This window comes from Capricornis sumatraensis, chromosome 20 (assembly GCF_032405125.1).
Source record: "Capricornis sumatraensis isolate serow.1 chromosome 20, serow.2, whole genome shotgun sequence".
Lineage (NCBI taxonomy): Eukaryota > Metazoa > Chordata > Mammalia > Artiodactyla > Bovidae > Capricornis > Capricornis sumatraensis.
In genome coordinates this window covers 14,179,693-14,194,553 of record NC_091088.1, presented here as the reverse complement: position 1 = coordinate 14,194,553, position 14,861 = coordinate 14,179,693, and the positions used below count along the sequence as shown (strand labels likewise).

Genomic DNA, 14,861 nt, shown 5'->3' with positions numbered 1-14,861 from the left:
TTGCATAAAAAATCATGGGTACTGAGCCGACATAACCTGGAACTGAAATAGCTGTGAACAAGAAATCTTCTGCCTAAAGGAGTTTAAAATATGAATATCCTAGGGGGTTAGTAAATGTTTCTACTTGGTGGGACTTTCCTAGTGGTCCAGTGGTTAAAGCTCCACCATTCCAATGCAGGGGGCACAGGTTTGATCCCCAGTCAGGGTACTAAGATCCCACATGCCACAGGGCCAGAAAAGAAAAAAAATGTGTCTCTGTGGTGTGGGGTACTGTGCTGGGCAACTGCGATAATGGCAGTGATGAGATTACAAGGAGAGAAGTAACTGTGGTGAGGTGGTCTGCACTGGGCAGGGGCGGCATGCCAGGCTCTGCCCTCAACATTGTCATGTGTGGTTCATTTTGAACTCATACAAGCCCAGGAGATATGTATAACATTATTCTCCGGTTAAATAAACAAGAAAGCTGAGGCTTCGGGTCATTAAACAAGCTGACCCAACAGTGACCCAGACACATCAGGTTCGGGTCAGTTCACGTCACCTGTCCCTTCCAGGGCTGGACTGCAGCCCACCTGACCAGCCCCCAGATGGAAATTCAGACGGGTTCTCTGAAACCCTCACATCTATTAAAATGCCGCCATCACACCAGCTTGTTAGAAAAGACGAAGATGCTGGATTTCCATGTGAAAACTGTGCCAGGAACAGAAGTACCAGGGCGCAAAAACTGGGTTGTGAGTAAATCTGGAAGAGTCTTCCCTGTCCTTCATGTAAAGAATGAACATAAATGTAAAATCACAAAGTATGACGCCTCAAAATACTGCCACAACTTAAAGAAGATAGGGGAGGGGTTCACAAATGCTGTCCCTGTATCCAGCCTCACTTGGGAACTGGAAGGAGAGAATGATCCTATGAGTAAGAAACAGCGAGGAGAATTCTCTGCCTTTCACAGCCCTGCCAAGGAGACAATAAAAGTGCAGAAGAATGAGGGTTCCCCTGCATCTCTAACCATGAGATCAAAACCGAGTAGCGTAACGGAGAGTCCGCATTTAATACAACAATTTGCACAAAAAACACCTCATAATTCCATTACTCCTAAATCACCCTCTACAACTGATGATGACCGTCAGGAATTTTAAAATGTATTTTTTCAGACTTCTGGTTTAGAAACTACCAAAAACAGAAACAGCATATCTGATGATGATATTGATCCTGAAGATGAATTAAGACCAATGACTGCGAGACAGGAAAACTTAGGGAAAATGACACGGTCCTCCAATGAGTCTGAAAATGATCTCTTTGAAGTTGTAAGGGATGATTCTAAATCTGATTTTCACAAATGTCATACTTCAACAGGTTTAGGCCTCAGAAACAATGTCTCTTGCCTCAACAGTGAAAATAATGTTATGGAAAATGGTTGTGACTCTGATTCAGGAGATAGAGATGAAATCATTGCAATGAAAAAAAAGCTTTAGTAAGATCAAAAACAGTGTAGACTTTTCACAGATAGAAAAGTCTATGAACAAGAACACTTATTTGAAAAACAGAAAAAAAAGGATGATCTTTCTGATGACTGTATTAAAGTACAAAAAAAGAAAAAACAAAGTAGATAGCCCTCAGTCACAGAGTTAAGGCTCTTAGTTGTAATCTCTGATTGAGTCCAGTAGCAGTGAAGACGCTGATTCCGTATCAGAAATAACTGAGTCTGAAGGAGGTAAGGAGTATAACACCTTGAGGGAAAACTGTCTCCGGGTGGATCTGACTTTGGCTGATTTGGAAGAGTTGGCAGGTGGTAACCAGGAGGCTCCAAAAGAGAAGACTGAGGGCAATGGCCAGGAAACCACTGCCCAGCGTGACAGGGCCTCCAAGAGCCAAAGGACTCCAGGTGACCTCCTCAGAGGCCAGCACTGTAGTCATCCCGAGGAGACTGCGGCTTCTCCTCTAGAAGGAAAAGAGAACCCACGTGGAAAACAGAAACCAAAGGAAAATAGCTTAGAGTCAAACTTACAGGCTTTCAAAGGAGTGGGCTGTCTCTATGGAAAGGAATCAATGAAAAAATCCTTGCAAGAGAGTGTCGCCTCTAACAATATTAATAAAAATCAAATTTCCTTGAAACTTGAGGAACCCAGGAAGAACATGTCCATGGAAAAATGGTCCCTGTGTGCTAATGGCCCATCAAGCGAACACTCCTTTCCAACATGCAAAGGAGGCAAATGACTCAAACCAAATTCAGCCTCAAGAGACAGGCTTCTTTTGAGAGCAAGGGTCACAAAGCAGGTGTGCCCTAACAGTTCAGAAAAAAGAAACAGGAATCCTATTTCTAGTCTGTTGCCACTAAAAGATAAGAAATCTTTAAGTCTTGGTGCTAAGACTCACAGCAGAGGCCTTGATGAAGACTGTGCCACACGACTGGAAAGTCAGGAGAGGGCTCTGATCAGAGGCCTGATCTGTGCAGCTCCAAGGCCCCTGAGAAACCACCAGAGGTTTTCTCAAGGAGAGACTCCCAGGGACACAACACTGACGTCCCACTTTCTGTCAATCGCTCATCAGGTGTTAGTGCTAAGGATAAGCATGCTGAAGATAATCAGAAACGTCTGGCAGCCTTAGAGGCAAGGTGGAAAGCCAAAGAACTCCAAAAGAAGTCGGTTCACAATGCTCTGGCAAATTTGGACAGTCATCCAGAGGACAAGCCGACGCATACCACCTTTGGTTCCAATAGTGAAAGTGAAAGAAGAGACATCCACTCAGGAGCAAAGCCACCCAGGAGGGGAACTAGCAGAAGAGTCCCTGGGAGAGCCTCTGGGAAGCTCTTTGACAGCAGTGGTGATAAGGAATATTGTTCCAAAGGTGACAATAACAGGTTCAGAATTAAACCTCAATTTGAGGGCAGAGCTGGACAGAAGCTCATGAATTTGCAGTCTCACTTTGGCACTGACTCCCAGTTTCTAGAAAGTGATAATGAAGAGGAACAGAAAGAAATACATGAAAAGAAAACTGCTGAGGAGGAAGAACTTGCTGCAGAAAAGCTGAAAGCCCTAAATGTCGTGCAGAGCAATTTGCAGATCAGCTTAAGCAATTCTACAAGCGAAGGATCAGTAGCTGCAAAGAAATTTAAGGACATCACGCATTATGACTCAATGAGGCATGGCCATGCCGCTTATGAGAGAAGGCAAGATGATAAGCCCAAAGAAAGTAAGGCAAAACTAAAGAAGAAGAGGGAAGAAGCTGAGAAACTACCTGAGGCGTCTAAAGAAATGTATTATAACTTTCAGTTCAGTCACTCAGTCATGTCTGACTCTTTGCGACCCCATGGACTGCAGCACGCCAGGCCTCCCTGTCCATCACCAACTCCCGGAGCTTGCTCAAACTCATGTCCATCACGTCGGTGATACAATCCAGCCATCTCATCCTCTGTCGTCTCCTTTTCCTCTCACCTTCAATCTTTCCCAGCATCAGGGTCTTTTCAAATGAGTCAGTTCTTTGCCTCAGCTGGCCGAAATATCAGAGTTTCAGCTTCAGCATCAGTCCTTCCAGTGAATATTCAGGACTGACTTCCTTTAGGATGGACTGGTTGGATCTCCTTGCACTCCAAGGGACTCTCAAGAGTCTCCTCCAACACCACAGTTCAAAAGCATCAATTCTTCGGTGCTCAGCTTTCTTTATAGTCCAACTCTCACATCCATACATGACTAATGGAAAAACCACAGCTTTGACTAGATGGACCTTTGTTGGCGAAGCAATGTCTCTGCTTTTTAATATGCTGTCTAGGTTGGTCATAGCTTTTCTTCCAAGGAGCAAGCGTCTTTTAATTCCATGGCTGCAGTCACCATCTGCACTGATTTTGGAGCCCCAAAATAAAGTCTGACACTGTTCCCACTGTTTCCCCATCTATTTGCCATGAAGTGATAGGATTATAACATTGCTATGTATTTAAAACAAATATTTCAGACTGCAAAAGATACCAGTGAAAAGGAAGACGAGACACCTTGGAATGTGGACTCTGATAGAGAGAAAGCTGAGGTAGTCCGGGGCCCTACAGCTCTGATGATTTGGGGTGAACAAACTGGCAGGTTCACATTTTCCGTTTTTGGGTCTGACGCCAAAGATGAAAAGGAAGAGACCTATAGAGCTGAAGCAGTAAAACCTGGGAAGATGGCCTGGCAGGGAGACCCTAGTTTCCAAGACAGCAGTTCAGAAGAGGAAGCGAAGTGAAGTGAAGTGAAGTCGCTCAGTCGTGTCCGACTCTTTGCGACCCCGTGGACTGTAGCCCACCAGGCTCTTCTGTCCATGGGATTCTCCAGGCAAGAATACAGGAGTGGGTTGCCATTTCCTTCTCCATCAGAAAAGGAAGATGTTACTAAAGAAACAGATGACAAAAAGCACAGCCCTGAAGAAGGATCATTACCTGAGAAAGAGACTACTAGATTTTTCTTTTTCTATAAGAATGATGAGAGACTTCAGGGTTCCGACTTATTCTGGAGAGGAGTGGGAAGTAACATCAGCAGGAATTCTTGGGAGATCAGAACAAACAACTTGCATAATGGACTGTCGGAAGAAATGTAAAAATGCCAAAAGGAGAGTGAAACCAAAATAATAAATGTCATCGTTAATTTTGATAACGAATGTAAGCAAGTCTCACCGTGGAAACTGCAGTGATCTAGAAAATGATTTCAACTGGCAAAGAATTCAGAGCAAAGGAATATTCAAAATCTTATCTGGTGGATATCATTCTGATTGCTTTCTTTTTCTGTAGATTTCCTATCTGTTCTTACCTAATTACTTCAAACAACCTGAACCTTTGTTTTAATGAAGCATAAGATAGTCCCTCAAAATACTTTTGTATATAATCTCTTTGCTCTCTATCGTCAGTAACTAATGGGCATTTCCTGACATGAGGTTTACATAAAGCTTTTTAAAATATATGCATCATAGCACTTATATTTTCCAAGTTATGTTTCATGTAAATTATACTTGAAATATTTCTGATTGTATTAAATACACCTTAACTCCAAAAAAAAAAAAAAATGCTGCTGTCGTTTCTTTAGGATGAGTTCCTAGGAGAGCAATTATTAAAAGTACAGAAGGCTGTTTTCAAAGTTTTCATATTAACTGCATTTTGCCCAAAGTGGTTTCTAAAAAAATCTGTGTTAACTCGTACACCAAGTGCTACAGCGATTATTTTACATTACATATGAGCCTCCGGGCCCTAGGTCACCGGTTCAGCATCCCACAGCCCGCCGGGGGCTGACAGCCCGGGCCCCACCCCTGGCTTCACCCCTTGTTCCCGCCCGCACACTCACATGGACGCATGCAGGCTGTCTGTGTCCTAGCTCCCAGACGTGGGATCCTAACTCCCTGAACTTTGCTGCCAGCCCGTGACCCTGACCTCTGAGGGCAGCACAGTGACGGGGCCAGTGTGGGGAAAGCATGCAACTCTCCCAGGAATATCATTACCCTGCACACAGCGGTGGATCCAGGATACAAGGTGAGTTGCCTCCAGGAGTTTAACCATTTAACTCCAACATCTCCCTACAAATTCAGGGAGTAATTCAGCGCAAGGGAGAGCACAGAGGAAAAGCAGACAGCATGGGTGCCTCTCTCTCTGCTTCGATCTCTGGGCAGCTCAGCACCGTACATGTAATTGGGTCCAAGAGACTTCATCTATGCCCTCATTTCACCTGCCCTCGGTCACAGCCCCAGGTGGGTGGGACTTCTCTTGGTCACTCCCACGCACCCCAGCACCCTGATCACCATTCATCATGAGCCACTGCCGGCACCCGCTCCGCCTGGACCTCCCTGCGGCCGGCCTCGTCTGACTGTCTCTGTTCATCAGTGTCCCTACGAGCAATGGCATCCGAACACCGGACGGGTGCTGACACTGAGAAGTTAGTGCTGGCTGCAAAAGGGTTAACAGGAGTGTTACTGTCCTGTTTTGTTTTAAGAAAAGCTCCATTTCACAAGAGAGACATACTGGAGTATCTACAGAGGGAACGATACAGAGTCTGGGGTTTCCATTAGAATTTGCCAGCAAAGAAACGAAGAAGGAGGGAGGGGAAGGGAGACACGTGGGTGTGGGGATGGAAGAGGGATGAAATGAAAGCGGCAAAACGTCCGTAATCCTGTAATCTGAGTGATGGGTCCACGGAAGTTTATGATACCAGCCTGTCTACTTTTGTGTATGTTTGAGATGCTGTACAATACAAAGTATTTTTTAAAGCAAATAAGCTGAACATCATTATGAATCTAAAGCTGCCCTTAAAAAGTCTATTTAAAAAACAACAACAAGGGACGTCCCTGGCAGTCCAGTGGTTAGGACTTTGCCTTCCAACACACAGGGGAGGGTCCAATCCCTGGTCAGGGAGTTAAGATCCCACATGCCTCAGGGCCAAAAAATACAAAATCCAAAACAGTCGCAGTATTGTAAAAATTCAATAAAGACTTTTAAAATCTTTAAAAACAACTGAAGAGAATAAAAGTACATGAAATTCCAGAGATTAGAAATAAAATTTTTGAATAGTCAATGTGACTATATATGTACACCCACACATACAAAGATCAACACCATCTTCTCCGAACCCCATAATTCCGAGAGGCAGGGCTCTCATCCCCATTCAAAGAGGAGGAAAGCGGGGCACAGACAGGTCGAACCACCTGCCCAGGGTCATACAGCCCGTGACAGGATGGCAGGCTTCTCTCACTCTAGCTCGGCGTCTCCACTGAGGCACTCCTGACACGCGGGGCTGGGGAACTCCTTGCTTCGGGAGTAGGGCGGAGGTGGGGTGTGGTCGCCTCGCAACAGCCCTGGGCTCCCCCCACTAGATGCCAGGAGCCCCGACCTGAGTCTGCAGCTCCTGCCCGGACGGCCCCATAAAAAACCACTGCCAGACATGAACTCCTACTCAGCCCCCAGCTCGGGGCCCACACGCAAACACCCCAAGAGACGTCCACGGGTCACCTGTTTGAGGATAGCGTGCTGCCTTATCCCTCAGAGGACCCGCAGGCTCGTCCACCTGAGTCCCATCCTCCCCGAGCCAGGGATGGCTTCCCGGGGAAGGGCCCCCCTAGAGGAGCCGGAGTGGGGGAGCAGAGGCCAGCAGGTGAGGGCCCCGCCCGCCCTGCAGGGTCCCCATCGCCCCCTCCTCCGTCTGCGCCCGGGGAAGGGGCTGCTGCGACGCCAGCCTCATTCCAGAGTCTCAGCTCCCAGGCGCCGCTGGGCAGGGAGACGATTCGTTTCCTGATGGCAGGTGCCAACAAGGTGACAAACTGCGGGTACAGCGCCCCCCGCCCACCCAGGGCCCCCGCCCTGCTATCCCCTCACCTGCTGTTCATGCAAGAGAAACCGCTGGAAGTCATGCAAGTGGACAGCAGAGGCGTCCGGCCGGTCGGTGTTGCTGCCCTCGGGGAAAGAGATGGTGTTTAGAGGAGGGCAGCCAGCAGTCAGGAGGCGGTCCCCGCCAGCAGACACCCGGGAGCCTGGGCACCCAGCCGAGCCCCCCACCGCCACCCCACGGGGTCAGGTGTGGGCTGGCCGATGGGAAGACAAAGTCACCCAGAGGACACCCCTGACCCAGGAGGATGCAAAGAGGGTCCTGACACCAGAACCCAGGAGAATCAGGCCCCAGAATCCACACCCAGCTGCTCCCAGCTGGTCCCGCAGGGGCAGGGAGCGCAGGCAGGACAGCAGAGGCCAGGGTGGGGCTGGCCATGGGGTGCATTTAGGGGGTGGCAACGCTGGAGAACTGACGCCAGAGCCTGCTCTGAGGCAGGAGAGGGGCCTGGATGAAGGCCCGACTCTGGGCAGGCAGGGAGAACCCGCTGGAATATGCGAGACCAGGGCCAGGGAGTGAGTGGAGGGCCTCTGCTGGGAGAATCTTCTGCCTGAGACAGGGAATCCTTCAGCCTGAGAAAAGGGAGATTCCTCCTTGGCCAGCAGGCTGCTGGCCTCCGGGAGAGGGTGCTCAACTGGACCGAGAACCTCGCTGGTCCAAGCAACCATGAGGGCTACACAAGGTGCGTCCTGCAAAACAGGGCTCTCCAGGGAAACGCATACTTTTCCCTGCGCGTCTGCAGTGGGGGTGGGAGGGTGTGTGTTTTTTTTAATACAGGAGATGAAACATGCTTTAAGTTTTCTCCCTTTACTGAACACTCAGGGTCCAAATCTACTGTCTCTGAGTGTATTTCTAACCTTTTTTCTTAACAGCCTCATGGTCCAACACTAATCTTTTCAGTAAAACACTGCAAACAAATCAGATTCATTTAGATGAATGAATACTTTGGAGTTTTCAGGTTTCTGGTTTAGAACTCAACAGAGAAACAGTTGCCAGGGCATCTTCATCAACGAGGGCTGGTTCCTAAAAGCAGGCCCAGGTCAGCAGGCCACAAATCACATTCCAGGTGCTGTTAACGTCACAGTAAACCTTTCTCCCAGGTAGACAGGCTTGGGAGACACAGCACACTACAGCTCTCCCACTTGGGGAATCAGTAAGTTCAGTAAAGGGCCTCACAAGTCCTGCAGCACTTAAGTTTTAGCCATCACATCATCACCACTATTTATGAGCCTTGGCTGCATCACATATAGCACTTTATGTGCTTCGATTCATTTTAATTCGGTTCAACCTGCTTAACCAGGACGTCCTGAAGCAAGCAGCCTTCTCTACAGAACCTTCCAGGCCATCCTCCCAACACTCCACAAGCCCTGCTGCTGTGCACATTTACTCGTGGTATTGGGTTGACTGGAGTCCATGACTCAATGGACATGAGTTTGAGCAAGCTCCAGGAGCCGGTGATGGACAGGGAAGCCTGGCGTGCTGCAGTCCACAGGGTCGCAAAGAGTCGGACGTGACTGAGCAACTGAACTGAACTGAGTGTCAGGACAGTCAGTTCCCCAACAAGGGGACCCCGTCTCTGTGGAGACCAGTGCCTGCCAGAGAGGTGACCTCCTGGAGGTCAGGTGGCCGGGCTGGGAGGACCCACAAGGGTGCCACTGCCCGGCACAGCCGCCCAGAACTACAACCCAGCAGAGATGCCTCACCCCAAGAGGAACACGGAAGAATCCTTTTTGAATTCGTCAAGGATCTGAAACAGAAAATAGAACACAGACACAAAACAAGAAAATTAGACATGTCAAGACAACGAAAATAAACAGAGTTTTTGTTAAAAAATTACCATGGTCATTTATGTGACTTGTAAATATTCAAATATTTACATCTTGACACAAAAGGTGGAAGTCTTCCTCGCCTCTTTCACAGCCTGATTCCTGAGAAGCAATCACTCATAATAATTTGGCAGTTCTCCTCCTTGAGTTCATTTTATGGATATTCAATTAGTTATATCTTATCATCTTACGTTACATCTGTGTCTTCCAGCTTTTTTGCTGTTGCTTTACGCTTTAGCTATTATTTAGCAACTTCAAATCGCCCTGCCTCACTACTTTGAAAACCGACACTGTATTCCATGTCTGTCCTTCTATATTCTGCTAATCGATTCAGTATTACACAGAATGTTCCCACATATCTGTCTTCACCCACTTGCGCCAGCATTTCCGTGGGGTGGATTCCTGGGTGGGAAAGCACCTGGACACAGCGTGTGCACATCACCTTTCACAGATTCACCAGCTGCTGCTGCTGCTGCTAAGTCGCTTCAGTCGTGTCCGACTCTGTGTGACCACATAGACAGCAGCCCACCAGGCTCCCCCGTCCCTGGGATTCTCCAGGCAAGAACACTGGAGTGGGTTGCCATTTCCTTCTCCAATGCATGAAAGTGAAAAGTGAAAGTGAAGTCACTCAGTCGTGTCCGACTCTTGGCGACTCCATGGACTGCAACCCACCAGGCTCCTCAGTCCGTGGGATTTTCCAGGCAAGAGTACTGGAGTGGGGTGCCATTGCCTTCTCCCAGATTCACCAGAGTCCTCTCTAAACAGTTGTCCTGACTGGCATGCCCAGCAGAAAATACACACTCCTTTCTGCACCCTCACAGCTACATTTCAAATCCTTAATATTTCAACGGGCTCATTTCTCATCCTTGAATTCAAGAGAAAGAAAAATATTGAGAGCTCTAGTCCAAGGCTTCACGGCCTGCTCGTACTGCAGCTGTTGAGGAAGTGCGGTGAGCTCCTCCACCAAGGAGGAGCGGGGATACCCCCTCCCCCAGCCGCCACCGTACCAGCTCCCTGGCCAGGCGTCTTACACACACAAGGGCATGGATGCACAAACACCCGCATGCCACTTACACACGTGCACACCCACACCGCGTCCACTTCCAGTTAGGCTGTATGACTGGAACAGTCTCTAATGACGCCGTGACTGGATCAGCACTGGAGTAATTCAGGACACAGATGCAGCGCCTGGCGGGTCATAAACGCTAACAATCTAAAACGACTCCTGCCCTCGATGCCCCAGTCGTCTTGCCAAACAGCGTGCGCTCCAGGATGACATGTGGAAAATCAGTGTTCTAGAAAAGGTGGCCACTGGCCCCTGGAAAGCCTCAGGAGGTCTGCAGAAGTCTGTGCGTGTACTTTTTTTTTTCCCTTTTCCTGGAAAGATGGTCCGTAGCTTTAATCAGCATCTCAAAGAAGTAGGTCACCAAAAAGAGTTAGGAGTCACACTTTTAGAAAGACAGAAGGACTTCCTTTCACGCACATGTCACTTACAGCAGCAGTCCCCAACCTTTTTGGCACCCGGGAGTGGTTTTGTGAAAGACAATTCTTCCAAGGACTGGGGAGAGGGGACGGTTTCGGGATGATTCAAGCACAGCACATTCATTGGGCACTCCTATCACTATTGTACCGCCTCAGATCATCAGGCATTAGACCCCAGAGGGTGGGGAACCCCTGATTTATAGCATGGCTATTTATTTTTTTTAAGGAGGGAGGATTTTAGGCAGGGCATGCTGTTTGCCATCTGGACTCATTCGGCCCTTACATCGCTGGGTCAAATGGGGCATAAGGCCAGATCCTCTCAAACCCAAACCCCGAGACCGGATTCCCCACGTCTAGAGGAAGGCCACCTGTGACTCCCCTCAGTGTTCCCACTCCACGTGGTCCTTACTTAAAGCCAGCCCCTTCCTCGCCACGCAATGAAGCAGAGAAAAGGCTCCACTCCATTCCAGCCACGCGGGGGGCCAGGATGAAGGAGGGGGCACCTCTGCTTCAGAGGTGACTCCAGACCAGGAAAGACCGGGAGACACACCCCAGCTTCCCGGCCCCTCTGCCTGCAGTCTCACATCACCCCACTTTCTGAACCCTCAGAAGCCTGTGCACAGAGGCAGAACACGTTTGTAGGAACCAGCCCCTGGGGTACAGAGCAGGGACCAGACAGAAAGCAAAGGTAGAAGCAGACTTAAAGCAAAGGGGTTTGCTACACTATTATCTCTGCCCGTCTGGGTCTGAGATTTCCCTTAACACAAAGGTTTAAAGAATTAAAAAGCATCAATGGGAGACGCTTCCCCAATGGCTCAAACGGCAAAGAATCTGCCTGCAGTAACCTGCATTCCATCTCTGGGTTGGGTCGGGAAGATCCCCTGGAGGAGGGCGTGGCAGCCCACTCCAGTACTCTTGCCTGGAGAATTCCATGGACAGAGGAGCCTGGCAGGCTACCGTCCATGGGGTCATAAAGAGCTGGACACGACTGAACAGCTAACACACACACCCCGCAACGGGGACCACTGGTGGTCCAGTGGCTAAGACTCCACTGCAGGGGGCCCAGGTTCCATCCCTGGTCAGGGTTCCTGCATGTCGCAACTAAGACCCAGCAGAGCTAAATAAACAATAAGTATTTTTAAAATAATAAAAAATAAAAAGAAGTCTCCGTGGGTGGGCAGCGAAGCTGAGCAAAGGAGAACTGAAGCTCTAGCTCGGCAGCAGCCCCCTGACCTCCAACAAGTGACCTCTCTGAGTGTCAGCATCTTCAGTCCATAAAATGAGGATAGTAAGAGTTCCTATCCTACAGGGTCTTGAGGAGAATTAAATGCATGTAAGACATAGCACAGTGCCCGACATAGAGTTTACACTTAGCAAATGTTAGTTGTGATCTTTTATTCGTAACACCATTATTACAACCTAGTCGGAGATATACCCCTCTCCCAAGGGTGGACACACGTGAAATTTTAAGTTCTTATCCTCCTTCTGCTGCCAAACTTTTGGAAGCTTTGAGGCTTGAGTGCGGCAATGTAAGCCGGTAGTTAGACAGGAGGAGGAACGGGCAACTTCAAGCTGGAAACCTACAGCTACTGATAAGCAGGACTCCACTCCCTGGACTTAAGTCTGGGGGTGATCATCACCAACCATCATGAACAGCTCTATCACCCCAAGGAGCCCAAGAAAACCAGCTGAACCCCTAAGAGCACCAAGGTAACACTTTTCTCTGCCCTGAGCTTCCAGGAAGTAAATGGTTTTGCTGTCAGCTGGAAAGTGAAAGTGAAATCTTTGCGACCCCATGGACTATATCCAGGCCAGAATAATGGAGTGGTCAGCCTTTCCCTTCCCCAGGGGATCATCCCAACCCAGGGATGGAACCCAGGTCTCCCACACTGCAGGCAGATTCTTTACCAGCTGAGCCACAGCCCGCTGACAGCTGGGGGAGAGGCATTTACATACACAAGAGCCGAGAGCCTTCTCAAGTGGACCAGTAACTATCTATAGAGCCTGGGGCTTTGTTAATCAAATTCCAAGTCACTGAGTTGAAACACGCAGTGGCCAGACGGGACAGCTATACCTGCCAATGAGAGAGAGAAGAGGCTGTTGGCCCAAAAAGTCTTAGGTACCAGGGAGTGACCCTGGGCCCTAAATCAGTAAAGAGGGCTGCATGGGGGTGGGGGGCAGGGCTGGGACAAACCAGAAAGCATTCTTCCCTCCACTCACAGGTCGCCAAATATAGCCAGAACATGATTATTTTTTTTCCCAAGAGAAGCGAAAAATCTGGATCTTAATGAGAAATCTTCCAAGTTTTAAATACAGGCAATTCATTTAAAAAACGTTTAGTTTATGGCCATACCACCCTGAACACCCCCAACTGCATGTGATCTCAGAAGCTAAGCAGAGTCGGGCCTGGTTAGTACTAGGATGGAAAAAACATTTAAACCACTAGGCTAAGTACCAACCGAATGCCAGCTGAACGTGGTATTCTGGCCACCAGGGGTAACCTCTGATAAGTACAGACATTTCCCCCAAAAAACTGGCCATCTAGGACTCATGGACTATGCAGAAATTTGACTTAAATTTCTCTCTCCCTTCTCCCTCTCAAACATACAAACATTCGCTTTAAAAAGAACCACAGTGAAAAGTTCTCTTATGCGGAATTTGATCATGGTGGAGACTCAGTGGGTAACCTGTACTGGCAGGTATGACAGCTTTTATGCAAAACATATTCCCAAGCGTCGCCTGCCCTCCATCTGATGAGACAGCAGCTTGAAATGTCACGGCAAATGATAAGCACTGTTTTTTTTGCAACTGCTTATCTTGAGTGAGTCAGTTTTTTCTCAGTCCTGGTCAACCGCCTAAGACAGCAATTGTCATTATTCTGGACTTCGTTTCTATACTATTATCACAACATTTTCATTGCTCTCAAGAACTGATTATAAATGAAAGTTGAAGATTTAAATCTAAAAAGTGTTTTGATCAGCTTTTGGGCAGCAGAATCGTCTTAGTTAAGGTTTCACATAAAAAAGAAGAGGGGGTTGGACAGTTTAAAAAGCTGTATAACCAACGACCTGACTTAATACTTTCATTTGATAGAGGAGGTTGAGTGATGGAGCAAGATGGCTTTCCCCCAAACCAGCTGGGGGCTGGAATTTAACTCTTTCTACTCCCAAAGCCTACCATTTCTTTCTACTCCCCTTGGCAAACCAAGCACTAATTATTACATGGGTAAAAACGTGAACACTACAACTCAGTCTTTTACTCCATACAACCATGTATTTTTCCCCAATCTAGGCAGACAAGAAATGCTCCTCTCATTTCTCCGCCTCGGATGCGTCCAAAGTCCCACAGCCAGTGGTCAAGAGGTGTGGCCCTCCGGCCAGTCTGAAGGAAGAAGCCGACTGAAAACTGTCTCTCGTGCCCATCGCTTTAAAACGTCTGCACTCCTGACCTCCAAACCCTCGTTCAGTCTTCCCCAGAGCCCGGTAGGGTAAGACTCGTCACCCCCACTGCACGGATGGGAAGACTGAGGCCGGGAGGGGTCAGTGGCTGGCCCAAGATCACACAGAGTCCTACCCATTCTCTGCTCTGGACCCACCTCGGCCGCCTGCAGAGCCCTGTCCCCACAGCAGCGGCCACCAGCAGGCACAGCGCTCCATGCACTGCACCCAGCACCTCCCTTTTTAAGCCTTATGCTTTAATGAGACTTTTTTTTTTTTCATTGCAAAAGTAGCATGCTACTTGGAACAGGCTGAAGAAAACTGAGGGATGAAAAGAAAAATTTAATTATCTCGCCGGCACATTTTCCCAAATCCCTCCAGGATGTGCCGAAAATCAACATTAAATGTGAGGTGTGTGCACTCTTCTCCTTGTTCATAAAAACACATGCAAACGTATACAGAATGACTGTTTGTTACCAAAAAGTCAGACCTGGCTCCTCCTTTCTGCTGCTGGTTTTCCTCACAAAATACCATCAACAGCCCTCCAGAAGGACAGAAACCCAATGAACTCAGGCTTCTTAATCAGCTGCGGTGTCCCATAGTATGGCTGGACCATAACTTACCCGCTATCACTCTCCTGAGAGGCATTCAGACGGCTCCCAGGTATTTGGCCAGCATAAGTGATGCTGCAATAAGCAGCCTGGTAATACATTCCTAGGCCTCAGTGCTTTCATTTTTCTAAAACAGAGCCCCCAGATGCCACTGTCAGGTCAAAATGCATGCACGTCCTAATT

General features: G+C 48.3%; 1 protein-coding gene and 1 pseudogene across 1 annotated transcript in view; one reads left to right on the top strand and one right to left on the bottom strand.

Annotated features, from left to right (window-relative positions):
- The window catches only part of PLCG2 (phospholipase C gamma 2), a 151,555-nt gene that overhangs the window by 60,884 nt on the left and 75,810 nt on the right, over window positions 1–14,861 (bottom strand). The window contains exons 8-9 of the mRNA XM_068992234.1: window positions 9,026–9,069; window positions 7,313–7,385 (exon numbers count right to left, since the gene is read on the bottom strand). Of these exons, the coding sequence (XP_068848335.1) occupies window positions 7,313–7,385; window positions 9,026–9,069 (117 nt within the window). The remainder of the gene's footprint in view (window positions 1–7,312; window positions 7,386–9,025; window positions 9,070–14,861) is intronic.
- Window positions 585–4,588, top strand: LOC138096093 (nucleolar protein 8 pseudogene; annotated as a pseudogene).